The sequence below is a fragment of the Carassius gibelio genome, chromosome B13 (genome assembly GCF_023724105.1).
Source record: "Carassius gibelio isolate Cgi1373 ecotype wild population from Czech Republic chromosome B13, carGib1.2-hapl.c, whole genome shotgun sequence".
Classification (NCBI taxonomy): Eukaryota; Metazoa; Chordata; class Actinopteri; order Cypriniformes; family Cyprinidae; genus Carassius; species Carassius gibelio.
Window position 1 is genome coordinate 1,782,196 of NC_068408.1, and position 25,706 is coordinate 1,807,901.

Consider the following 25,706-nt stretch of genomic DNA (forward strand, 5'->3'; position numbering starts at 1 on the left):
TATTTTTGGACTGATGCGACTTATACTCAGAAAAATAGGATATATATATATATATATATATATATATATATATATATATATATATATATATATATATATATATATATATATATATATATATATATATATATATATATATATATTAGGGCCGGGACTCGATTTAAAAAAATAATCTAATTAATTAGAGGCTTTGTAATTAATTAATCGAAATTAATCGCATTTTAATCGCATATAAATATTTGACCTGAGAACAGTGAGAAGTAATTTTTTTCACATGGATTTATAGTATACCATTGAATAATGACTGAATACATGAGCTTAAGAAACACAATATTGTTTATTTTTGTTCAACCAAGTCTAGCAGACCAGTGCAATTTTTGCCATGAAGTGTAGCAAATGCATATTTAGAAACAATTTAGAAATATTACATTTCAGAAATTCAGGAATCTTATAGGTGCTGGAACCTTCTGTAAAGTGTTTTTTAAGTAAAACACAATACTGTCAATTACATTCAGAACATTGGAAACACTGACTATTAGAAAACATCTCTCTGTTGCTTCAGAGGCCATAACATACTAAGTCCAACTCTCAATAACCTTGGCCAAAACAATAAAGAGTTTAACATAAACTGTTGCACCAACAAAATAATACATAGTTCAACATAAAGTGTAAAGTCCACGCTAGCTGCTATATGTTTTGAGTTGAGGTGGTACTTCAGGCTCGATGTGTGCTGCGTGATATGCGAACGCTAGTTGGTGCTTCAGTATAATCGGTCCGCTGAAACTCATCCAGTGAGAAACGTTCCACGGTGCAAAAATAAGTTATTAAAAACGTGGGAAATTTTTTTTCTGTAATAAATTAATCTTAGTTAAAGCGTTATTTTTTGTGTAATTAGTTAATCTCAATTAACGCGTTAAAGTCCCGGCACTAATATATATATATATATATATAGCTGTGCTTTAAGTGCTCCTCAGGAGTCGCTGTCCGTTTGTCAAGTGCTGAAATCTCCCCTTATAGAATGACTCTTCACTCTTCACAATCGTTTATTGATGTTAACCTAATGCTGCGTTCCAGACAGACAACTAGGATATAATAAATATTATATTATATTATATTATACTTCACATAATAATATAATACACTTTATATACAGTAGAGAGAGAAAGAGAGAGAGAAAGAGACGTTATTTCTGGGTCCAGTACACAGCTGGTTTTCGTGCACTTCAGCAAGTCATTGACATACACCCCCCCCCCCCCCCCCCCCCCCGGCTTTGAAGCATTTCCTAAATTACTTCTTTTATTCACTTTTTTTCTTAGTCATTTAATTTAAATGTGTATTTACATTTTTTTCTGGCCTTTTTAATTATTTCAATCATAAATTAATAAAAAAATAAAAAAATGAAGTCATAAAGTGTACAATAAAGCACAATCAAATCCTTACATTACAATCACATTTCGCTTGAATCGAGTTAAAGGTGTAATGTGCTGTATGTCCTGCAGGTGAACACATAAATCTGTCTTCTAATGATGAACTTACGGTTTAACGATTACTCCAGAGCACTCGTAGATCTAAGATGATTTTCAAGTGCTACTTAAATTACGATGCTTTTGGGAAACAGACCGTAATATTAAGATCTGTCGTACGATCATTTTTACGAACTTCTTAGGCTTACAGAGCTTTTGGGAAACTCAGCCCAGCTAATTTATTATTATTGCTTGCTCATATTTTAATTTTAATGGATTTAATTACTTTCACAATGAGCAGATTAATGCTGATTCTAAGAAACTGAAATTTAAATGTGAAAATATGAAAAATATGATAAAAAAAATCAAATATATGCAAAAGGTTTAAATAAGTTTTTCACCTTTTTTTTATCATTGTGTGCATGGTTTTTTAACTTTTGAATGTGATATTAGATCTCCTGCATGTATAATTTATCAAGATTAATTAACATGCAATAACTGCAAACAAACAGTGACAGGAAAAACATTTGTAATCCAGAGCACAATTGCATTTACTCCAAGCTAACACAAAGTCTAATTTAATTCATATTCAGTGTTTTGCTTGTTTTAAATTCAACCTCCTGAGCCCCTCATCAGTTTATTCACACAGCCTAATTACGGTCTGAGATCTCCCACAATGCTCTGCACAGGTGTCGTTCCCAGGTGTGTGTGTGTGTGTGTGTGGATAAGCAGTGTTTGTGTTTACTGAGAGACAGTCGCTCACCTCTAAAGCTTTCTTGACGTCCTGCATTGCAGCCGCGTCCAGCTGAGGGCCGAGGGTCGAGACGGATTTCTCCACAGTCTTCCCTCGCACTTTCTTTGTCTTCTCGGCTGGAAGCGTCTTCTCAGCTTCTTTCCCAGAATCCTGTGATTCCTGATCGACACGAACAGATGCTCCACACCACGGCTGGATGAGTCCCTGAGCCACAGCGTCACAGAGCATCGCCACAAGAACCAGCTCCCTGAACACATATAACCAGAATACATACAACACATGTGATCACAGAAGAATTCAATAAAATATTAAAATATTTTTATTATAACATAAAACAACATCCAAAATAATTTAAAACAATTATAGAATAATTTATCATATTAACATTGCTAATAATACATAAATAAAATAATAAACTAATCAAATAATGTAAAATTATTAAATATTAATAAAATAATCAAAATAATATAACTACAATAAAATAGCACATTTAAAAGTACTCTATTATACACTTATAATATAATAATATAATATATAGTATAATATAATATATATAATAGCTATATATTTATAGAATAATTAAAGATAATATAATTTTATAATAATATTCAAAATAATGATATAACTATAAAATAAAATAAAAAAGCTCTTTTCAAAAAGACATGATTTGAGGAATAATTCATATTTGGAGCACAATGTAAAATTAATGTTAACTAATAAAGTAATTCAATAATATATTAAATCCCCTATTAAAATAATAAAAAAAATAATATAGCAATTATATAACATTAAATAATACATAGAATAGTTATATATCATAGAATAACAAAGTAATAATATAAAATAATGATATTATAAAATTGTGAAATTCACAAATAAAATAAAATAAAATACACACAACCACACACACTCTCTTGTTTAATAGTTAAAGGATGTGACGTGTGGCCATCTACAGTTTCCCATAGCTGTCAGCAGCAGTCACTATTAGCACTAGGACTGACTACTACAGTGAGCGAGCTGCATCTGTTACCCAGCATGCCCTGTCTGTCTGAGGAGCTCCAGCAGACGTCTGAAGGTGGGCAGAAGGAGACGATGTCCTCCGCTGGACAGCAGCCAGCTGTTGTAGTTCCACAGATATACAGCTGCATTAACCACCAGCCAATCCTCACGCAGCTCCGCCCCTAGCTCCGCCCCTCGCAGGAAACCACCAGTGGCGTAAGCCGATAAACCTGTGATCCAATCACTGAGGAGAGACAAAACAGACAACCAATGATGGATAACAGCAGTTTTACATTTACATTAAACATTTAGCAGACGCTTTTATCCACAGCAACTTTAAAGCAAATCTGTTGATACAGTAATACAATTATTATTTTATTAGCATTTGATTTATTAGTGGTAGAGAGGACCAACTTAAACACCACCAATAAATGTATACGATTACAGAAATTAAAATGTTTATTATAGAATTATAAAACAATTAAATAAAATAATAAAAAACATAACACAAAATAATAATAAAAATATTTGAAGTATATATTTAAATAACAATTAAAAACTACCTAAAATATTATTATGCATACAATACATTACATTTATATTGCTCTAAAACAATTAATTTATATTAATTTACATATGATTTGTACTAACCAAATCACAGTTTATAGCAAATATTTGTTGCATATTTAACATCTTTTGAATTTGCAATCAAGTTTTAAAAATAGTATAAATGCATAGTAATTTGGCATATATTTGCTCAGGTCAGTAAATAATTCAACACTTTTGTAAAAAATCATCTCAACCTTAATCTAAAGACTTGATTTTACTATTTAACTATTCCGCATTATTTTACTATTTAAATATATACTTTGACTAATATATTGATGTTTAAGATGAATTTTAAGATTCATTTCTTTACTTTTATGCACTTGCACTGTAATATTTCTTTATGCTCTGCACAATCATAATAAAGCTGGATCTGATTCATTCAGACGGCCGACTGTATTAAAGCAGCATGTGTTGGTGACGCACAGAGAGTTAAGCTTATTGTTTCATGCGGCTTATAATATGAGAAAGTAATTAGATGCATGCTGGGATGTGGAATAGAGCGGCTCTCTGTGATTATCTCGTCTGTTCAGGTCACCCTCATATTACACGCTCAACATTCAACACACTCTATCAATCTGGGACATGAATGTGTGTAATACAGAGCCAAAGAAGCAACTCACATTAGCAAGTCACATGAGTAAAATGAGTCTAAAGCTAAAACCATATGTGTAACTGTGATGAAACTCACCTGTACAGGGTCCAGTGGGCGTGGTCTTCAGGTGGGCGTGTCTGTTTCTCATCAGGTGCTACAGCAGAGCCGTTTAGCTCCACCCCCTCAGAGCGGAGTTTAAGGATGGTTACCTAGACGACATGATACTGTGCTTTATGGGATGCCATTGTTATTGTTTTTACTTTAGAAATGTTGTGCTATGCATCTAGAAGTCTCTAGAAGTCTTTAACAACAGATGCATACAGGCAGATGTAAGAAATAATGTTCAGAAATCAAGGCTCCTCAGAAGATGTGAGATGTTCTGGAGGCTTGTGAAGATCATTCCTCCGCTGAGGAACAGTGAAAGTCTTCCCCCGACGACACGTGCATCAAATTAAAAGCACGTCTTTATAAAAATCAATCCTCCGAAAAGAGAGGAAACATGTTCTGTGATATCAAAGAGACACTGCTCTGTGTTTGTCAAGGTCATCGCTTCTCAATGCATCGTGCCCAAATCTCTCTCCACAGCTCAAAGCAGACGCGTCTCTGAAGACATCATCATCATCATCATCACACTCGTGATCCTGGAGGTCTGACACAGGTGTTACAGAAACATGCTGAAGTCTGCTGACATTCAGAAATGTTGACATTACATACAAAAAATGTAGAGCCAGTTTCAGGCGAGATACTACATGTTTTTCATGCACTTGTTTTGAGATTTTCATCTATTTTACCCGAGACATGTCTTCCTTCGTATTAGTGGTAAGCAAGCATTCGATGTGCACATTTAAGTTTTTATTTTATTGCATTTGTAGATTTTAATTCCAGTCTATATCTTTAAAGGTTATGAGGTTTTATTTCCCCACTTCACATGCACTTACATGCACATCTACTGTTTTATTCTTAATATCTATCTTTATACTGAAGGTTTTCATTGTTCATATATCATTCAGATTGATTTATATTTAACATTTTATTCCTAAAAACATGGAGAAAATTGTCTCCTCTGAAAAAAGAAAAAACGTTATCTCTAATATAACAACAAATTCAGACGAAAATTTGGAATCTGGTTTTATACAATTTTTAGATCGCTTTTCTGGAAATATATGCAAATTAGTGCATATTTAATCGAAATGTCTAATTTGCATATTTAAAAATATTTGTCAACATACTGTGAACAATCAGCTGAGAAATGCATGATGATATCTGTTAGTTTTGTATCATACACTGTAATTTTTTTTCTTCAAAGTGGTAAATATAAGACTAGAAGAAAAAAAATTTCATACTTTCTACCTTTTTTTTACTTTAACATTTCAAGTTTAATTCAGTGTGTTACATGCACTTCCTTTGTAATTATTTGAGAATTTCACTAGCAACTTTTTCTTTTGCTAAACATTCCCATAAATGCTGAATTTGAGAAATCCTAAACTAATATACATATATATATATATATATATATATATATATATATATATATATATATATATATATATATATATATATATATATATATATATATTTTTTTTTTTTTCTTCAATATAATTAGCCTTAACTAACTTTAATAGTCACAAGACAATTATCTTCAAACTGTTGCTCTACCATGACAGGCATATAGCTAAAAACTCACTTTCTTACATAACATAACATAACAACATCTAATGTGCATTATGATAATGAGATCTGTATTATAACCTCTGAAGCGGTCATCATGATTGTATAATTGACACAGGATGTTTCCTCTGAACTACTGAAGTGTAAACCAGAGATGATTGCATGCATGAATACTAACCCCAAAGCCTAACCTTAACCTCAGTACAGCACTGTTTGTTGCACTGGGATCACTGGTGATTAGGTGAAATAAACCAAGCATCATTGACTCTGTGTTTGATGATAAAGACTGTGTTTGTACCTCAGCGTTGATGAAGTGGACCTCAGCGAGCAGACGCAGCAGATCTCTCTGTGTGTTGAGCTCAGTCTGGTTCCTCTGATCTAGACTCGCTCTGATCTTGGGTTCATCTGCAATCACACAGGATTCAGTCAGAAAAACTCATCCCACAAACCTTCACGATGGAAATACGGCAGTATTTTGAGTTTACATTTCACTTCATTATATATTTCACTTCAATTCCCAAGAATTGATTATGTGTCTCTTTGTTCTGAGTTTATATCCTGCAACTGTGATTTATTCTTTCTCAGAATTGTGAGAAAAAGTCAGAAGTGTCTATTGCTATTAATTTCTTTATAATTTACTTGCAATTTCATCGTGAAACATGTTTCTGCAAGGTGTTTTTTTCAGTGTATGTCACCAAACCAAACTGCACAAATAATGATCTTGTCAAACCAGAGTGTGTTCGAGACGCTCAAACATGCGTCTCAGTCTTCAGGGAAATCACCTAAAGAACGACTTACAGTCCCTACAGTGCGTCTGAACACTGGAACCTGGAATGATTTTAATATTACACACATCAGCTGTAAACTCATTTTCCCAGCTCATGCAGCAGCTCTGCATCATTGCATTATTCCTGGCTCTCACGGGACTCACTTACTGGTGTTTTTCCATCGTCCGTCATCATACAGCAGACAGAAGCGACAGGCCGCCCGGCACACGTCAAAAACCTCCTGTTTCCGGGCGGTCTTGACCAGCGAAGCCCATAATCTCACCCTGACAGAGACACAAACATCACAGAATGAACACTTCGATCCGCAGCTCCCTCAACGTCTTCGGCTCAGTCACACAGTAATACAGTAAATAACGAATGCCTTCTTCAGCTTTACTGGTTTATTCACATGTTCCTTCTTTGTGGAAGGAAATAGAAAAGAATAAAGTTATTTCCATCATAATGAAGTCCTGGTGGGCCGTATGTTCCTGGCCTTGAGAGATGTCTGATGATGAACTCGAGGGTGAAGCTGATGGAGGGAACTCAGAGCCTGCTTTATTTTAATGAACACAGTACACATGGCTTTTGGGAGTTAGTAAATATGAGCACAGTTTAAAAAAAATAAGAACTATGTTGATTTGTCAGAGTGATTTCATCATGCATACATAAGGTTAACACTGTGAAATAAACTCATTAATAAGACGGTATACTGTTTTTGAAAGAAGTCTCTTCTGCTGACCAAAACTGCATTTATTTGATAAAAATACAGTTCAAAAGTTAAAATTCAAAATAACTGTTTTCTTTGTAAATATATTCTAATATGTAATTTAGTCCTGTGATGCAAAGCTGAATTTTCTCATTATCATTCTAATATCCTGATAATATTTCTGATTATTATCAATGTTGAAAACATTTGTGCTGCACAATAGTTTAGTGGAAACTGTAATGAAGTCTAAGTAGAATAAAAAATAATTAATACTTAAATTGAACAAAAGTGACATTTATATTGTTACAAAATGTATAGTTTCTATTTTTATAAATTCTGTTCTTTTGTACTTTCAAAAATTCAACTGCACATCACAGCAATAAATTATAAACAGAATATAAATTGTATAATGTTAACCGATATTCAAACAGAAAACAGATATAGTCGTAATATTGTCACAAACATTTAACTGTATTTTTAATCAAATAAATGCAGCCTTGGTGAACATTATTCAATTTTTTTTTTAAATAACGCGTCTTGTAAATGTGCATCATAAAGCATAAAAACACACACCTTTCTTTGTCATCTGAGCTCTTGTCAAGTCCGTCCAGATGACCTTTGACCTTCTGCACACAGCTGCTGTGATGCTGGGCTTTAGCTGCGAGCAGCTCCAGACGATCTCCAGCTCCATCATCTGAGAAACACAATCAGCTCAATCCTGATCACAGTATGACTAACTTCACATAACCACAACTACATTATATTACCATCATACAGTCATAGTCAATGAAAGATACTGCTCTATTAATACACCAAACAACTAAACTGTTCATGCTCTGCCTGACAAACTCTTACTAATAATCATTGGTGAAAAAGATGACTTTAGAAGGTCAAATATATATAAGAATGAAGCAAACATTCATAATTCATCGTGCAAACACATACAAGATAGAAAACCAAATCATTGTGCAAATCATCCTATGTAAGATGCATGCAAGCGCAAATATCTAAAGTATAATGTTTGCAAAAGACTTAACTTAATAATGATTTCTAATGATGTTTGAGAGCTGCACAGATCAAACACTATTAAATCGGTTCCACATTTCAGTGTTGATGCTGCTTTGGGAATTAACAATTACTGTACAATTATGACCTATAGAAAGAAAACTGGTCATACTGTCGTAGTGGTAATCAAGACAGTTTTAGTATAAAGTCCTACAAGTGAGATTAAAATATGCAGAAACCTTTGACTTCACTGTCAGCATCCAGGACGGTTTGGAAAGCATCGGGTGCCAGAGCGACTCCAGCACTAACCAGCAGCGGCCGTCGCTTTCTCAAAGCCTCTTTAGCCTGTTTAGATCACATCACAAGATCAGTACAGTACTCACAGAACACCAGCGCTCTGATACTGAGCCTAGACTCGGGATCATCTCAACAGTGTGTTAACACATCCAATGTGACGACTTCAGGAGCAAAATAAAAAACATCTGGGGTTAAAAAATAAGTCTCTTCTGCTCAACAGGCGTGCATGTATTTCGATAAAAAATACAGAATTTATTATTTAAATAAAATACATATTTTTACTGATTCTTTTGAATAGTTTTTGAATACTTTTGAATAGTTGCGCACCTCCAATTTTGTTCAAAGTCTAATGCAGCGTTGCTTGTATAATGTACATCAAAGTCATGTTTGCAGAGCGCTACAGATATTGAGGCTTTGATTCAGGGAGCTGCTGAAAGGGCCGTTCATACAGGACACAGTCTTTTGTTTCGTATCTGTTAAGTTTTATTTTTAGTCTTTGTACACCTGCATCAGACAGACGGCTCCAGCCAGTGTTTTCAACCATCTCATGCTGCATTTTAAAAATAGTTTGAGAAACACATGTTTAGTTTCTCACTGCGTCTGTCTGATGTGAAGGGCCCTCAGCAGTCAGCTGTCTGTGTGTGCAGGAGAGCCGCTCATCACCTGCTGGATGAGTTTAGCGGCGCGCTCCTCCGCTCGTGTGGGAGCGCTGTGGACAGAGGAGCGCAGCTGGAGGAGCTGTAAGGAGGAGGACAGGTGCTGGGACAGAGGATCCAGCTCAAGAGCTTTCTGAAGATGCTTCATGGCAGATTCCAGCTTCTCATCCTCCTCGTCTATCACAGCGAGCTCAGTGTGAACCTGACACAACACATCCAGCAGCAAACTGTGCACAAACACAGTTTAAACAACCTCCACTTTAAATCAAGCCACATCTAATACAGATTCAAAGCAGCTTCACAGTGATGAACAGGAAAACAACACAATGACTTCAAATATGAGACCAATCTAAAGCAGCTCTAAGGAAGACATTAGTCTTCATTCAGCTCAGTTCAATAACAGTGTCAATGTCGCACAAACATGTTGCTTGGGACTTAAAGTTCAGTCTATTCCTCACATCACTTCATACTAGAATATAGTACATTATAAGGCTTTTAAATTTATATATATATTTAAAAGCCTTATAATGTACTATATTCTATATATATATATATTCCCAGAGTAATCAGTATCAAGTGTGCTAAACGCGCTGGAGTGAAGGGAGCATGTCTCAGACCTGTGTGTGTGCTCCAGCGCTCGAGCGAGGGTGAGCAGAGGTTTCTGGACTCTCTTGTGGAGGTTGTGTTGGAGAAGAGGCAGACATGTGTTCCACTGACACACACACACCGCTTGAGTGACCCGAGCGTCTGCTTCCTTCAGAGACGTCTGCAGCAGCGCATCCAAACGAGCGATTACACTCAACCACAGCTGTGAGAAACAAGACCTGCACTCAACACGGACACTTCTGACACTCTCTTAGACATTGTGAAGCATATCTTCTTCTGGAAGAGCTCTCAGCACTGCTGGCCTTTTGTTCAACAGTCACTTAAATACCTGAATTATCCATCATTTAAGATTATCAGCTCACTTTGGCTTCGGATTTGATTTATAATAATATCTAATTTGATTTTTATGAAAACTTGAGAAGCAGCCAGTAATATCTTAGTATCATTGAAATACTATTACAGCCTTGAGTAAAAGTTTGCATTATTTTTTTATTTCTATATTCCCTTTTTCTTTTGAGCTAAAACCATTTTGTTTTTTAGGTCTGAATAGTTTTTTTTTATTAATTTTTATTTCAGTTTTTTTTTTTTTGTTTGAACAAAGCTGAAAAAATATATAAACATATGATTAAGTGAAAGTGAAATAGAAGTGAAATTAAAATTTATTGAAACTACACAGAAATGTTATTTCTAAAAAACTAAATATTTCTTTATTATATTATAATTCTATGGATTATTGCATATTCTATTAATATAACTAATTTAAATCCCTATTTTGTCCTGTTTTAAATATAAATAAATAAACAATTGAGAAATGAAAACATATCATTTCACATATAATTTAATTGAGAAGCACAACTACATAAGATATTAAGCAAGATATAAAATATATATTGAATTAAGTCTTTTTAGCATGCATTTATACATACGGTTTACTGTTTTTACATATGCATATGGTTTTACTATATTTAGAGTATGCACTATATGTTTTACTATAATTAATATACTGTATATAAAGCACATTGGCTGACATGAGTTTAAAATGTGCTTCAGAAATGAATAAATGAAATGCAAAATAAATGCTATATAAATTGCAGGAACTGAACGTGAGCAGGAGCCAAAGTCTTGATTATTGTCAAGTTGTTTATATGGTTCACGAATCAATATTAAACTCCTGTTCAAACCACTATTTCCCAATACGTTCCCAATGCCTGAAACTAAACATTGTTCTAGGTAAGAGATGAATATAACAGGATCAGCACCTCCACACTGGATCTGGAGTAATTCTGCATTCCCTCTCTGTGTTTGTTCAGCTCCAGCTCACACTGCACACACTCCATCATTATACGCTGACCCACCTTCAGGAAAACACCACCAGACCTCTGAGTCACACAAACAACAACACAAGAAAGGAAAGAAGCACTTTGTGAGGAAACACGGAGTCTCACGGTGACATCTGTGGCTCGGAGCTCCTTCAGACAGTCGGATGCGGTTTGATGTTGCTGTAACTGCAGAGAGAGGAAAGCCAGATCCAGCAGAAGCTCAACCCTGAAATAATGAGGGCTATAATGATTACACAAATATTTTAAAGCACTTCCTACTGATTTTGTGGCTGCAAAAGATCATAAGTTTATCATGAGCTTAAGTGTGTGCATACTCTGACAGAAAGGATGATGAACAGGAATAATGTTCTGTGTTTGATGGAGTGGGAAGAGTCAGATTGTGATGCAGCAAAACTTTCTAAACTTTTTGTCACATGATAGAGAACCACTTTAAGAATTTGCAATGCTGCATCATATATTTTACAATCTAATAATATTTCACTGTTTTTATTGCATGTGTGATCAAATTAATGCAGCCTCGATAAGCAGAAAAGACTTCTTTCATAAACATTTAAAAATCTTTTGCATTTAAAACATTCTTTTTCTTTTGCAGGACCAAAAATATCAATTTCATTTGCAAAAATAAATAAATACATTTTAAGCAATATTTAGTATGAAATCATGCTTTGCTCGTATGCTCAATCTTTCAAGTGAGCCATAAACCAAACATAATAAAAGTCCTGTTATAAAACAGGAAGGGTCTTTTAAATCTTCCTGTTTTAAAAGGAAATGATTCACCAAAGGAAGCACAAGTTCTTGGGGTGCTGAAGTGCTGCAGTGTTGGACGTCACCTGTCGGTCAGTGGGATGGGAGAGCTGTGGTCCAGACAAACACTGGAGCTGCAGGAGGAGGATGGACTCGAGTGGAGGATGCTGGGTGGAGCACTGAAGCTCTGGGTGAAGGGTGGAGGACTGGATCCGCTGGACTCACAGATGATGTTGGGTGGAGCACTGGATCTGTGGATGTCTGGTGGAGGACTGGAGGCCTGGAGGTCAGACGCTTTGGGCTCTGATGAGTGCTTCAGCAGCAGGAAAATCTCCTTCAGTGTAGCTCCATCATCTCTCTTGACTTCAGCAACATCAACCGCACTGTGAACATGCAAACACACACACTTAGTCTCGCTGATTTCAGATCCTGTAGCTCAGACAGTACAGCATGCTGCTAGAAATGACAATTCATGGGTTCAGTTTCTAAGAAATGCATAAATTGACATGAATTTAAAACAATTTCTAACCCGGATATGCTTTGACTTTAATTACAAGCAATTTACAGCATATAATGCAATTCACATCAAGTACAAAAACATTTGGATTTGTGCGGAATTTCAGTTTCTCTTTAACTTTCTCTCAGCAATGCAGTTTTTACTCTGTGTAACATATTTTTAAACTTTTTATTTTATGTTAACAAAATAAAATAAAACATTAGGAAAAGGCAGTTTTCTAGATAAGACTGTATGTGTGAAAGCACTTTCGAATCACTGATCTGTTTGTTTGAGCAATCTGCATGTGAACAGGACAACCGTTTGACCAAACACTGGGCGAGTCTTTTTTAAAGAAACATCTTTGGAAACAATCATAATTTTTTTCTATTCAGCTGGTTTTCACTACTAACACACTGCAGCTTTAAACAGGGCTTGATGGAACAAGAGATTACAGTTTATTTACAGCGTAGGCTGCACAAAATGTGTTGTTTTCACTGGAGAAGTTAAGATGTGATGACAATATTGGCTCAAATAAAGGTACAGCGACAAAATGCAGCTGTATTTGAACACAAATGATAAAACCACTGTTAATGTGAGAAATATCTTCCTTACCGTTTAAGCTTCTGGATCTTGTACATCACGAGCAACTTAGAGTTTCCATCTTTCAGCATTTCAGAGACATCCATGAGGTTGTGTCGAACCTGTGGGGGAAACATAACTATATTATAACTATAATTTTTATAATATACTATAAAAGTTAACATAGTTATAGTTATATCCTCCTGAGAACCAGAAAAAAAGCTTTGTGAATTTAGTTTTTTTTTTTTTTTCATTTCATTACATTGTTTAGAGCATAAGAAAAAAAATGAAGGGAAAAATTACATTTCTGAAAAATTGTATTTTATTCATATGTTATGCTATTTCCTCTGTAGAGGACACCAGGATTCACATATTTAAAGACAGAGTAGAGGGAGTGTTCATGGAGAAATTTCCAAACAATTGGTATCTCTGAAAAGCCCTGAACAGTACATCCAGGCTTCAAACTGGGACGTGAGGTCTCAGAGAAATTCAGCAAAAAGCATAATGTCCACTACAGAGACAAAAACTCCATAGCTGGGTCTCAGGAGGATATAGTAACAATAGTTAACATAACTATAACTATAACATCAACAACAACAACAACAACAAACATATTTTGTTGAAAAAGAGCGGGAGAGAATGAGAGAATAACACAACACAAAAGAGAAAGATTTACCTGTATTGAGAAAAGCCGGGGATAAAGCTCTGGTTTATGTGCCTGTATAAAATCAGAGGTGACTTTGGCCAAAGCAGCTGCTTCCTTCTGCTTCCCAGCATCGAGAAGACATTCAACAAGGTGTCTGAATAGAAACACCAGACGAAAACAACATGAATTATGAGCCTTCACTCCAGTGTTTTACAGCATGCATTTGAATTTCCAATGCAACCTCTTCAACAACAGACTGCAGAGTCAAGGCAAAGAGCCAGATTCAATTTGAGATCAGTGACAAGCCTCTTTCAAATTTTATTAGGGATGAGTTTCTTTTGTGCTCCAGGATTACATGCCTACAACAATAAAACAGCCATGAAGGAGTTTGATTACACCGTAAATATTTATTATGACCTTTGAAATCCATCTTTAAACAATTTTCTCAGTATAAGTGTTGTAAAACAGACTGAACCCTGATTGAACTGAAGGTGAAGTGTATCTGTGAGCTGCAGGATCAGAATCACTGGAGATCTGTGACATCATTTCAACGCTTCAAAGGTCACAGCGGCATCAAAAAAACATCTAAAGGCTGCGTACTTGTCCTGATTATTGAGTTTCTTAACTTTGTACCACTGATTGTATTTGCTATCGTATCATATAATACACCTATATATCAATCTCATATGAACTATGCATCAAGAAAAACATAACCCATTTTTTTTTCTTTTTAAAATCTAAATCCATCCATCCATCCATTATCTTCCGCTTATCCGGGGCCGGGTCACGGGGGCAACAGTCTAAGCAGAGAAGCCCAGACTTCCCTCTCCCTAGCCACTTCTTCCAGCTCTTCCGGGGGGACCCCGAGGCGTTCCCAGGCCAGCCGGGAGACATAGTCCCTCCAGCGTGTCCATGGTCTTCCCCGGGGCCTCCCCCGGTGAGACGTGCCTGGAACACCTCCCTGGGAAGGCGTCCAGGAGGCATCCGAAATGGATGCCCGAGCCACCTCAGCTGGCTCCTCTCGATGTGGAGGGGCAACGGCTCTACTCTGAGCTCCTCCCGAGTGACCGAGCTTCTCACCCTATCTCTAAGGGAGCGCCCAGCCACCCGACGGAGAAAGCTCATTTCGGCCGCCTGTATCCAGGATCTTGTCCTTTCAGTCATGACCCACAGCTCATGACCATAGGTGAGAGTAGGAAGGTAGGTTGACCGGTAAATCGAGAGCTTTGCCTTACAGCTCAGCTCTTTCTTCACCACGACAGACGGTACAGCGACCGCATTACTGCAGAAGCTGCACCGATCCGTCTGTCAATCTCACGTTCCATCCTTCCCTCACTCGTGAACAAGACCCCAAGATACCTGAACTCCTCCACTTGAGGCAGGAACTCTCCACCAACCTGAAGTGGGCAATCCACCCTTTTCTGACTGAGAACCATGGCCTCGGACTTGGAGGTGCTGATTCTCATCCCAGCCGCTACACATTCGGCTGCAAACCGTCCCAGTGCACGCTGAAGGTCCTGGTCTGAGGAGGCCAACACGACAACATCATCTGCAAAAAGCAGCGATGAAATCGCATGGTCCCCAAAACGGACACTCTCTGGTCCTTGGCTGCGCCTAGAAATTCTGTCCATAAAAATTATGAACAGAACCGGTGACAAAGGGCAGCCCTGCCGGAGTCCAACATGCACCGGGAACAGGTCTGACTTACTGCCGGCAATGCGAACCAAGCTCTTGCTCCGGTCGTATAGGGACCGAACAGCCTTAACCAGGGGGCCGCCGACCCCATACTCCCAGAGCACCCTCCACAGAATGTCGCGAGGAACACGGTCGAATGCCTTCTCCAAATCCACAAAACACATGTGGACTGGTTGGGCAAACTCCCATGAACCCTCCAGCACCCTGGAAAGGGTATAGAGCTGGTCCACGACCGGGACGAAAACCACACTGTTCCTCCTGAATCTTAAATCAGAATAAAATCAAAATTTTTAAGTAAAACTAAAACAACCAAAATGTATACAAAATACTGAAATTGCCTCCCCTCATGGGCCAGGCTCAGCCCGAAAAAGCAACGTAGGGCCGACCTCCCGTGGGAGGAATCATAAGGGGCTGGTGCAATGTGGATCGGGCAGCGTTCGAAGGCAGGGGCCCCGACGACCTGATCACTGGACACGGAAACTGGCCTTAGGGACGTGGAATGTCACCTGAGCTTGTGCGGGAGGTTGAGAGGTACCGACTTGGTACCGAGGTTGGGCTCACCTCCACGCACAGCTTCCCTGCGCCTGCGGGTCGGAGATAGGTCTCTCACTGTCATTTGTGCTTACGGGCCAAATGGCAGTGTAGAGTACCCGGCCTTCCTGGGGTCTCTGGGAGGGGTGCTGGAAAGTGCTCCAACCAGGGACTCCGTAGTTCTACTGGGGGAAAATCAACGCTCACGTGGGCAGCGACAGTGATACCTGGAGGGGTGTGATTGGGAGGAATGGCCCCCCTGATCTGAACCCGAGTGGTGTTCTGTTATTGGACTTCTGTGCAAGTCACAGTTTGTCCATAACAAACACAATGTTCAAGCATAAGGGTGTCCATCAGTACACGTTGCACCAGGACACCCTAGGCAGGAGGTCAATGATTGACTTTGTGGCTGTTCCTCTGACCTCCGGCAGTATGTCTTGGACACTAGGGTAAAGAAATTGCAGGAACTCGGAGCTGTGGCCGTAAGGTCTCTGGTGCCTGTCGAGGTGGCAATCCCCGAACCTGGTGGTGGACACCGGAAGTAAGGGATGCTGTCAAGCTGAAGAAGGAGTCCTACCAGGCCTGGCTGGCTTGCAGGACTCCTGAGGCAGCTGATGGGTACCGGCAGGCCAAGCGAGCTGCAGCTCGGGTGGTTGTGGAGGCAAAAACTCAGTTCTGGGAGGAGTTTATTGAGGCCATGGAGAAAGACTATCGGTTGGCCTCGAAGAGATTCTGGCAAAACATACGGCGCCTCAGAAAGGGGAAGCAGTGTCCTGCCAACACTGTTTACAGTAGAGGTGGGCAACTGTTTACCTCAACTGGGGATATCGTTGGACGGTGGAAGGAATATTTCGAGGATCTCCTCAAACCCACGACATGCCTTCCGTGGAGGAAGCAGAGGCTGAGGGCTCAGAGATGGACTTGTCCATCACCCAAGCTGAAGTCACCGAGGTAGTTAAGAAGCTTCTTGTTGGCAAGGCACCAGGGGTGGATGAGATCCACCCTGAGTACCTCAAGTCCCTGGATGTTGTGGGGCTGTCTTGGCTGACACATCTCTGCAGCATCGCGTGGCGGTCTGGGACAGTGCCTCTGGAATGGCAAACCAGGGTAGTGGTCCCTCTTTTCAAGAAAGAGGACCGGAGGGTGTGTTCCAACTACAGAGGAATCACACTCCTCAGCCTTCCTGGGAAAGTCTATGACAGGCGCCCTCTGTAAAGGGCTGTCCGGTCCCTGTATGACCGGAGCAGGAGCTTCGTTCGCATTGACAGCTGTAAGTCAGACTTGTTCCCGGTGCATGTTGGACTCTGGCAGGGCTGCCCTTTATCACCAGTCCTGTTCATTATTTTTATGGACAGGATTACTAGGCGCAGCCAGGGGCCAGAGGGTGTCCGGTTTGGGGACCACGTGATTTCGTCTCTGCTTTTTGCAGATGATGTTGTCATGTTGGCTTCATCAGGCCAGGACCTTCCGAGGCCATGGTTCTCAGCTAGAAAAAGGTGGCATTTCCCCTTCAGGTTGGTGGAGAGCTCCTGCCTCAAGTGGAGGAGTTCAAGTATCTTGGGGTCTTGTTTACGAGTGAGGGAAGGATGGAGCGGGAGATTGACAGGCGGATAGGTGCAGCTTCTGCAGTGATGCGGTCGATGTACCTGTCTGTCGTGGTGAAGAAGGAGCTGAGCTCCAAGCTTTCGATTTACCGGTCAATCTACGTTCCTACTCTCACCTATGGTCATGAGCTGTGGGTCATGACCGAAAGGACAAGATCCCGGATACAGGCGGCCGAAATGAGCTTTCTCCGCAGAGTGGCTGGGCGCTCCCTTAGAGATAGGGTGAGGAGATCTGCCACTCGGGAGGAGCTCAGAGTAGAGCTGGTGCTCCTCACATCGAGAGGAGCCAGCTGAGGTGGCTCGGGCATCTGTTCCGGATGCCTCCTGGACGCCTTCCTGGGAAGGTGTTTCGGGCACGTCCCATAGGGAGGAGGCCCCGGGAAAGACCGAGGACACGCTGCAGAGATTATGTCTCTTGTCTGGCCTGGGAACGCCTCGGTATCCCCCCGGAAGAGCTGGAGGAAGTGTCTAGGGAGAGGGAAGTCTGGGCATCCTTGCTTAGACTGCTGCCCCTGCGACCCGGCCCCGGGTTAAGCGGAAGAAGATGGATGGATGGATGGATATTTGTCAGTCATGCATAAATGCAACTGGTCAGATTTAATTGCAAAATTTATTATTAGCTTTTTGCATAATTCGTTTTTCAAAATGCATTTATTGAAATTGCTTAGAATCAGCATACATCTAAAACCATTTCTGCCACTGAATAACAAAATGAAAAGATAATTCGACTTCTTATCTCACAAGTCTATATCCTGAAATTCTAACATTATAAAGCACAATTCTTGTATCCTCAGGATTGTGAGATATAAGCTTGCAATTCTGAGAAAGAAAAGTGACAGAAAAGAAACTTTGGTAACACTTTACTTAAAGCCTTTATGTATAGTGCATTAATGCATGAATTATGCCTCGTGTTGCACCTTACAATTGTGTTGCTTTGTACAATCTCATGAATAACTGTTACCACAGTTAATTAATTATAAATTAATTGTTACACTATGCATTTTAAATTATAGTTAATTATAATGCATTATAGCCTCAGCCTGTAGTAACCATTTTATAATGCAATATACATAAAGGCTTTAAGTAAAGTGTTAACAAAACTTTCATACAAATCGGGTCATTGTGAAAACAATTGAATTTATTTAGTTAAAAAGTTTCATTTATGTATGACTGAGTTTATTTGTTTATGTTAAAGCTGTATAATCGAAATACATGGAAATACTTGATTTGCATAAACAGAAAGGAGAATTTGAAAGGAGAAGATTTGAGATCATCAAAAAAAAAATCTAAACATGCTTTATTTTCTTTATGTATGCTATGATTGCATTTTTCTTTTCTATGACTCTGTACCAAATTATGGACTTCTTGACTGGTTTCTTGATATTCACTCACATCGTGTGCATAAAACAGTAATTTAACATCAAAGGTGAAGCCACCTACAGCATCAGCTCAGCTCTCCATGTGTGATCAGGATCCTGAACCTCCTCTAGAGCCTCGAGGACCTGCGTGAGAGAAGAAACCAGGAGCCGTCTCTGTCCAGGCCTCATGAACTGTCTGACAGACTGCAGATACAACAGCGAGGCGTTGAACACCAGGAAATGATATCTAATGAAGAAAGAATGAAACAGAGGAGAAGCAGAAAGAGACAGGAATTAAATTAGTCAGATTAATTATTTAAGATATCTCTGTTGGGAAGATCAGAATCCGATTTCTCACTACATCTCAATTTATACTGCAAGCGACCTTAGATCTCAAAGCGTGTGAATGAGTAATGAGTGCATGAGCCTTTCAAAGAGCCACAGGAAGCCTCAATGTCCATGAGATATAAAGCAATTACTGCAGGACTGAGGACTCTATTCTGGAGTCACTAATTTATCCACCAGAGAACGGCGTGTTTTAGCAGCGAGTATCTGAACTGTATTCCCTCTGAAGAGCCGCTACAGAAGCAGTAAAGCAGGGACTACACATCCATCATCCAACAATTACAAGTTTACAGTAGATATAACATCATACATCCGAGCCCTGCGTGCTAGACATCCCTTGATAGTGTGTTACTTTCCTAGTGTTAATATTTCAAAGTTAACTCTACGAGGAGTTGCTTAGTGTTTATGACTGATGATCTGGCATCCTGCTTAAATATATAAAACCTCGACACTCGTGTTAAAGCCTCAAACTATTCCATTTCTATATCAGAGGCTGTTACAAGGTGTTTCAAAGGGTGTAAAAGGTGTATATGTATTTAGGAGAAGGAAAACTGCGGTTAAGAAAAAAATATTTCACAATTTTTTTTTTTTTTTTTTTTAGATTTTGTTTTTCTAAAAGAAGTCTCTTCTGCTCACCAAGGCTGCATTTAATGAATCAAAAAATAGTGTAAAATTTCTTTTAAATATTATTAGTTTTAAACAGCTGTTTTCTGTGTGAATCTGTGTTAAAGTGTAATTTATTTCTGTGATGTGCAGCTGTATTTTCAGCATCATTCCTCCAGTCTTCAGTGTCACATGATCTTCAGAAATCATTCTAATATGATGATTTACTGCTCAAGAAACATTTCTGATTATTATCAATGTTGAACACAGTTGTGCTGCACAATTTTTTTGTGGAAACTGTGATACATTACCAAAAGTGTGAAGAAAATCATATTTTACAAAAGAAAGAAAACAAAATATACTTTATTCAACAAGAACTGCATTAAATTGATCATAGGTAAAGGTAAAAACATGTATAATGTTACATAAGATTTCTATTTCAAATGCTGTTCTTTTGAACTTTTTATTGATCAAAGAATCCTGAAAAATAAATTGTATCACGGTTTCCACAAAATACATGTGTAAAAAAATCATTATTTTACCTCCCAATAGTTTCTCCTTCTTCTCAGAGTCTTGTAATCTCCTCTAGAGTTTCAGATGAGATCTCAGTAATGTCTCGAAGCATGCTCAGATTCGTCAAAGATGCAATCATCAAAAGACAAAAGACACCAGTACACCAGCAGGAGAGCGGCGCCCCCCCTGTCACTCATGGCAGCGAAGTCCTCTAGGAAGACGGCTAAGCGGCCCTGACACGGGCAACTCAGAGATGTGGGAGACTGCTCTTCAGGAGCTGGTGGAGACAGCGCCACTCCTTCCCCCGGAGGAGGGCCGGGTGGAGAATCCTCAGTTTTTGTTTCTTCTGTTCGCTCATCATCAACCCGCGGGCCTTGCAACAATTTCCCTTTCCTCCGAGTTGCAAGGCCTGCGGGTTGACGATGAGCGACGCACTGCCACCTCATTCTCACCCACGACGCCCCCTTTTGCCAGTGGTCAAGAGGTTGCAAGGCCTGCGGGTTGACGATGAGCGACGCACTGCCGCCTCATTCTCACCCACGACGCCTTCTGGGCCATCCGACACAACTCCCCATCACTGCACCACTGCAGGTATGTCGACTGTCCCTTTGGTGCCACTTGTACGGAGTTTGGGAGCGTGGCTTGTGCTACCCAACCCGTCACGCTGTCTCATTCGGATGGTCCGAAATGGTAATGCAATTCAGTTCGCCCGGCAACCTCCCAAGTTCAATGGCGTGCTCGAGTCTGCGGTGGCAGTCCGGGATGCCTCTGTCTTGCACGAGGAGATTGCTGTCCTGCTGGCGAAGGATGCAATCGAGCCGGTCCCTCCAGCCGAGATGAGGACAGGCTTTTACAGCCCTTACTTCATCGTACCCAAGAAAATAGGTGGCCTTCGACCTATCCTGGATCTGCGAGTCTTTAATCGGGCCCTGCTCAAGCTCCCGTTCAAGATGTTGACGCAGAAACAGATTATCAAATGCGTTCAGCCCCAGGACTGGTTTGCAGTGATCTACCTGAAAGATGCGTACTTCATGTCTCGACCCTCCCTCGCTACAGACTGTTCTGCGGTTTGCATTCGAGGGTCAGGCATGCCAGTATAAGGTCCTCCCCTTCGGGCTCTCCCTGTCCCCCCGTGTCTTCACGAAGGTCGTGGAGGGCGACCTTGCCCCACTCTGGAAAGTGGGCATCAGGATCCTCAACTATCTCGACGACTGGCTCATTATGGCCCGGTCCCGAGAGGAGTTGTGCGATCAATGGGACTTGGTGCTCCAGCACCTCAGTCAGTTGGGGCTGACCTGGAGTCGATTCGGGGAAGTCCAGGTAGACCTGATTGCTTCCCACGAGTCCCAGCTTCCCAGCGGTACTGTTCCCTGTCCCAGGACCCCCTGGGCATGGATGCACTGGCACACAGCTGGCCTCTGGCTCTCACAAGTATGCGTTTCCCCCAGTGTGCCTGCTCACACAGATGCTGTGCAAGGTCAGGGAGGACGAGGAACAGGTCCTGTTGGTTGTGCCTTACTAGCCCACCCGGACCTGGTTTTTGGTGGCTGCATTGTCAGGGGAGGCATGACCTGATCGTTAGGTTCCTGAGGGGTGCCAGAAGGTTAAATCCTCCTAGGACACCCCTGGTTCCCCCCTGGGACCTCTCTATTGTTCTGGCGGGACTTCAGAGGGGTCCCTTTGAGCCACTGGATTCAGTCGAGCTTAAGTTCCTGTCTCTCAAGAAAGCACTCCTGGTCGCGCTCACTTCCATCAGAGGGTCGGGGACTAGCAAGCATTTTCAGTAAGTGAAGAGTGCCTTGTGTTCAGGCCGGCCTACTCTCACGTTGTCCTGATACCCCGGCCTGGATACATGCCCAAGGTTCCCACCACCCCCTTCTGAGACCAGTGGGTGAACCTGCAAATGCTGCCCCTGGAGTAGGAAGGTCCATCCTTGGCGTTGCTGTGTCCCGTAAGAGCGCTTTGCATATACGTGGACTGCACCCAGAGCTTCAGAAGCTCTGAGTAGCTCCTGGTCTGCTTTGGAGGTCAGCAGAAGGGGAAGGCTGTCTCCTAGCAGAGGTTGGCCCACTGGATAGTGGATGCCATCGCCTCGGCGTACTTTTCCCAAGGCGAGCCGTGCCCCCTGGGGGTGTGGCTTCCTCCTATGCACTGGCACACGGTGCCTCTCTGGCAGACATTTGTTGAGCTGCGGGCTGGGAGACACCTTACACCTGTGCAAGGTTCTACAACCTTCGTATAGAGCCAGTTTCTTCCTGTGTGTTGGGTAACAGGTAATTGGTAGGAAGAGCTGGCTGGGTGGTACACTGTTAACACGGGGATTCAAATGCCTTTCTTCTCCCAGTAGAGTTCCCCAGTTGGCGTACCCTGGTCAAGCATCCTCCAGCACCCTCGGCGGTCAGACTTGGCTGAGCAGTCTGTCGCCAGGCCCAGTACTGTAGGTATGGTAGGTAATACCATATGTGTTTTCTTCCACGGTAAGGTTTCCCTCTTGGCAAACCCGTGTCTTCCCTTGACAGACCCGTTCTGTCAGTCTTTTCTGGCAGCTGTTCCATCCCTACTCTAAGGTAGGACCTGCCTCAGAGAGCCTTTCCATATGTAGTACTGGCCCCTGGGTCAGTCCATTTCAGTATTTCCATGTCACCCCCCTATGGGTAGGATGTGGTCTCTGTAGCGGCCTCTTCCTAGACTCGCTTCCCCATTGTCTTGCCAAGCTGAAAGAACAAATAGGGACGATTTGAAGCAATCTTTCACCGAAGGTTGAAATCCCTTCCACTAACTTTGTGAGGGCGGAACAGCAGTGTGGCCTTCTCCAGCAGCGATGTACTCACCCTTTGGCCCCTTGGTACCGAGGTCAGTGAATTTGCGCTGGGGCTTTGGGAAGGTTACGACCTTAAGCGTAGCTTTTGTGGCATGCCAGGGCTTGCAAACAATTGCAGCGCCACAGGGTTGTGACGGTGTTCGGGTTGTGGAGTTTTCCATAGGACCCCATATGTCGTTCGACATAACTCATAGTGACCAACAGATAGGGAATGTCTCGGTTACATACGTAACCCCCGTTCCCTGATGGAGGGCACGGAGACGTTATGTCCCCATGCCACAACCTTGAACCGTTCGCTGTTGCCGGGACACGTTCTCGGCTCCTCAGCGTAAAACCTAATGAGTGGATGCACCTGTCGCCTTCAGGTATGTTAAATCCACTAGCCAATTTTCATTGCCGTTTACTCTTAAACTCAGTGATGATTGGCCTTACAAGTAAGACCCCATATGTCGTTCGACATAACGTCTCCATTCCCTCCATCATGGAACGAGGGTTACGTACGTAACCGAGACGTTTCTATCATCTGTTCTCTGTTCTTTAGTTTACTCTACCTGGACTTGTCTTTGGCAATCTCAATGGCCTTCAGATAGTACATCACAGCCTTATCCAAGTCCTCCTGGAAATAAAACAACGACACAAATAGGAACACAATTAAAGATGTGAGGGACAGATTTATTCAGCACTGAAGTATTTTGACTCGAATGCATCAACCACAATATGTCTGTCTTTGAAAAGTTTATAAGTCATTGTGAAATATTAATTCCCTATGGAGAAAATTAATTAAATTTAACTTGGGAACTTGGGAAGTAAGTGTTTGTTTACTGTCTCCAGTGAAAAAAGTCTCTGTGAGATCCTGTGTTTCCAGAGTTTCCTCTCATTATAAAGAACATGTTATATGTTCTCAGATTGACATGTTTAGAGTTCAGAGGTCAAAGACTGATGTTCTTTAATGAGTCCAGCAGACGGTTTGGACTTACCGCTGTGTTAATGGAGTGTGAGGAGATGAGCTGACCCTGGCACAGATACGCCCGACACAGGAACTGATTGACTGGAGGTTTCCCTTCCAAGTACATCATCAAACAGTCCTGTGTGATCTCCCAACAGCCCAGCTGACAACACAACACCCAACACAACAAAGATACTTAATCACCATACTAGATCACCACACACAAGCTCAGATCAAAAACTTTAAATGCATTTTATTATATGCACAAAACTTAGTGTATAGCATATTTTTAAAAATATGCTATATATCTGTGTGCACATTATGCTTTTTTTTCATTACTCAAGTTCAGTTAAATGAACAATATACATTGGTTCAAAACAGCTTCAAAGCAGCTTTAATGTTTATGATTTCTTTGTGCATATGTTCTGTCTGAATGTAGGTAAAATCTAACTTCATATATAGATATGTTATATACAATAACCTACAGTAACATGTACATTTTGCAACAATATAAACAATCACAGCTGAGACATGCTAATGTAAAATCAATTGTGAGTCATGTCACCTAAATTCTTGGCATCAGAAACGTCTCAACTAATGAAAGCCCTAAGCCTCAAACATATCTCCCAGCTGGCAATAAATATGGCACATAATGGCCCTTGGAACTTTGTAAAGTGCTTGGGTGCAAAAAGCAGGAGATTCAGCACAAGCTCCTGTGTTCAGCTTACATCAGACCAGCGTGATATATAGTATATATATTATACACTTCTACACTTCTGAGGGGAATGAATTCACAATACTCATAACCCATGCTGTCTCTGTATAAGAGTTATACTGCTCGCTTATCTATTTAGGTATTTTTTTAGATTTTTAGATTTTTTTAACTTCACAAGTCACTGAGCAAAAGCCTGCTCAGCTCTATTTGTCAGACTTTCTCTTCTCAGGAAGGAACGCTTTAAATGATTGCTTTTTTATGTTGGTCGAATGTGACATTTGAACTGTGTCAGCATGTGAGGGATTATTTCTACACATTTCAATACAAATCTGGTAAAAAGGTTTTATTTTTCTTAAAGGCAAAATATAATAATTCCTTTTATGGGTTGAAATATAGACATGTTTCTGTGAGACTCTTACTCTATTAAACGACGGCACATTTTGAGATAAGCCATTGTTACAATACACCTGCGCTACACAGAAGTGCGGTGGAGGCGTGAGAGTGCAGCAGAGAGCCGTGGCTGTTGTCTAACCCAGCGTTATGTCTTCAGCTGCATTACTGTGAAACTCAAAGCTCGCTGTCACACACTGAGATGCAGCAGGAGGGTGAATTCAGCAGCGTTTCTCAGGTGTGTGTTCAAGCAACTAG

General features: G+C 40.5%; 1 protein-coding gene across 1 annotated transcript in view; it reads right to left on the reverse strand.

Annotated features, from left to right (window-relative positions):
* Positions 1–25,706, reverse strand: part of LOC127970444 (cilia- and flagella-associated protein 46) — a 69,183-nt gene that overhangs the window by 41,986 nt on the left and 1,491 nt on the right. The window contains exons 3-19 of the mRNA XM_052573036.1: positions 24,375–24,506; positions 23,949–24,013; positions 19,198–19,362; positions 13,958–14,081; positions 13,315–13,403; positions 12,293–12,589; positions 11,568–11,667; positions 11,382–11,477; positions 10,134–10,324; positions 9,524–9,743; positions 8,803–8,908; positions 8,132–8,252; positions 7,021–7,136; positions 6,384–6,490; positions 4,514–4,626; positions 3,248–3,460; positions 2,227–2,464 (exon numbers count right to left, since the gene is read on the reverse strand). Coding sequence (XP_052428996.1) covers positions 2,227–2,464; positions 3,248–3,460; positions 4,514–4,626; positions 6,384–6,490; positions 7,021–7,136; positions 8,132–8,252; positions 8,803–8,908; positions 9,524–9,743; positions 10,134–10,324; positions 11,382–11,477; positions 11,568–11,667; positions 12,293–12,589; positions 13,315–13,403; positions 13,958–14,081; positions 19,198–19,362; positions 23,949–24,013; positions 24,375–24,506 — 2,493 coding nt within the window. The remainder of the gene's footprint in view (positions 1–2,226; positions 2,465–3,247; positions 3,461–4,513; positions 4,627–6,383; positions 6,491–7,020; positions 7,137–8,131; positions 8,253–8,802; positions 8,909–9,523; positions 9,744–10,133; positions 10,325–11,381; positions 11,478–11,567; positions 11,668–12,292; positions 12,590–13,314; positions 13,404–13,957; positions 14,082–19,197; positions 19,363–23,948; positions 24,014–24,374; positions 24,507–25,706) is intronic.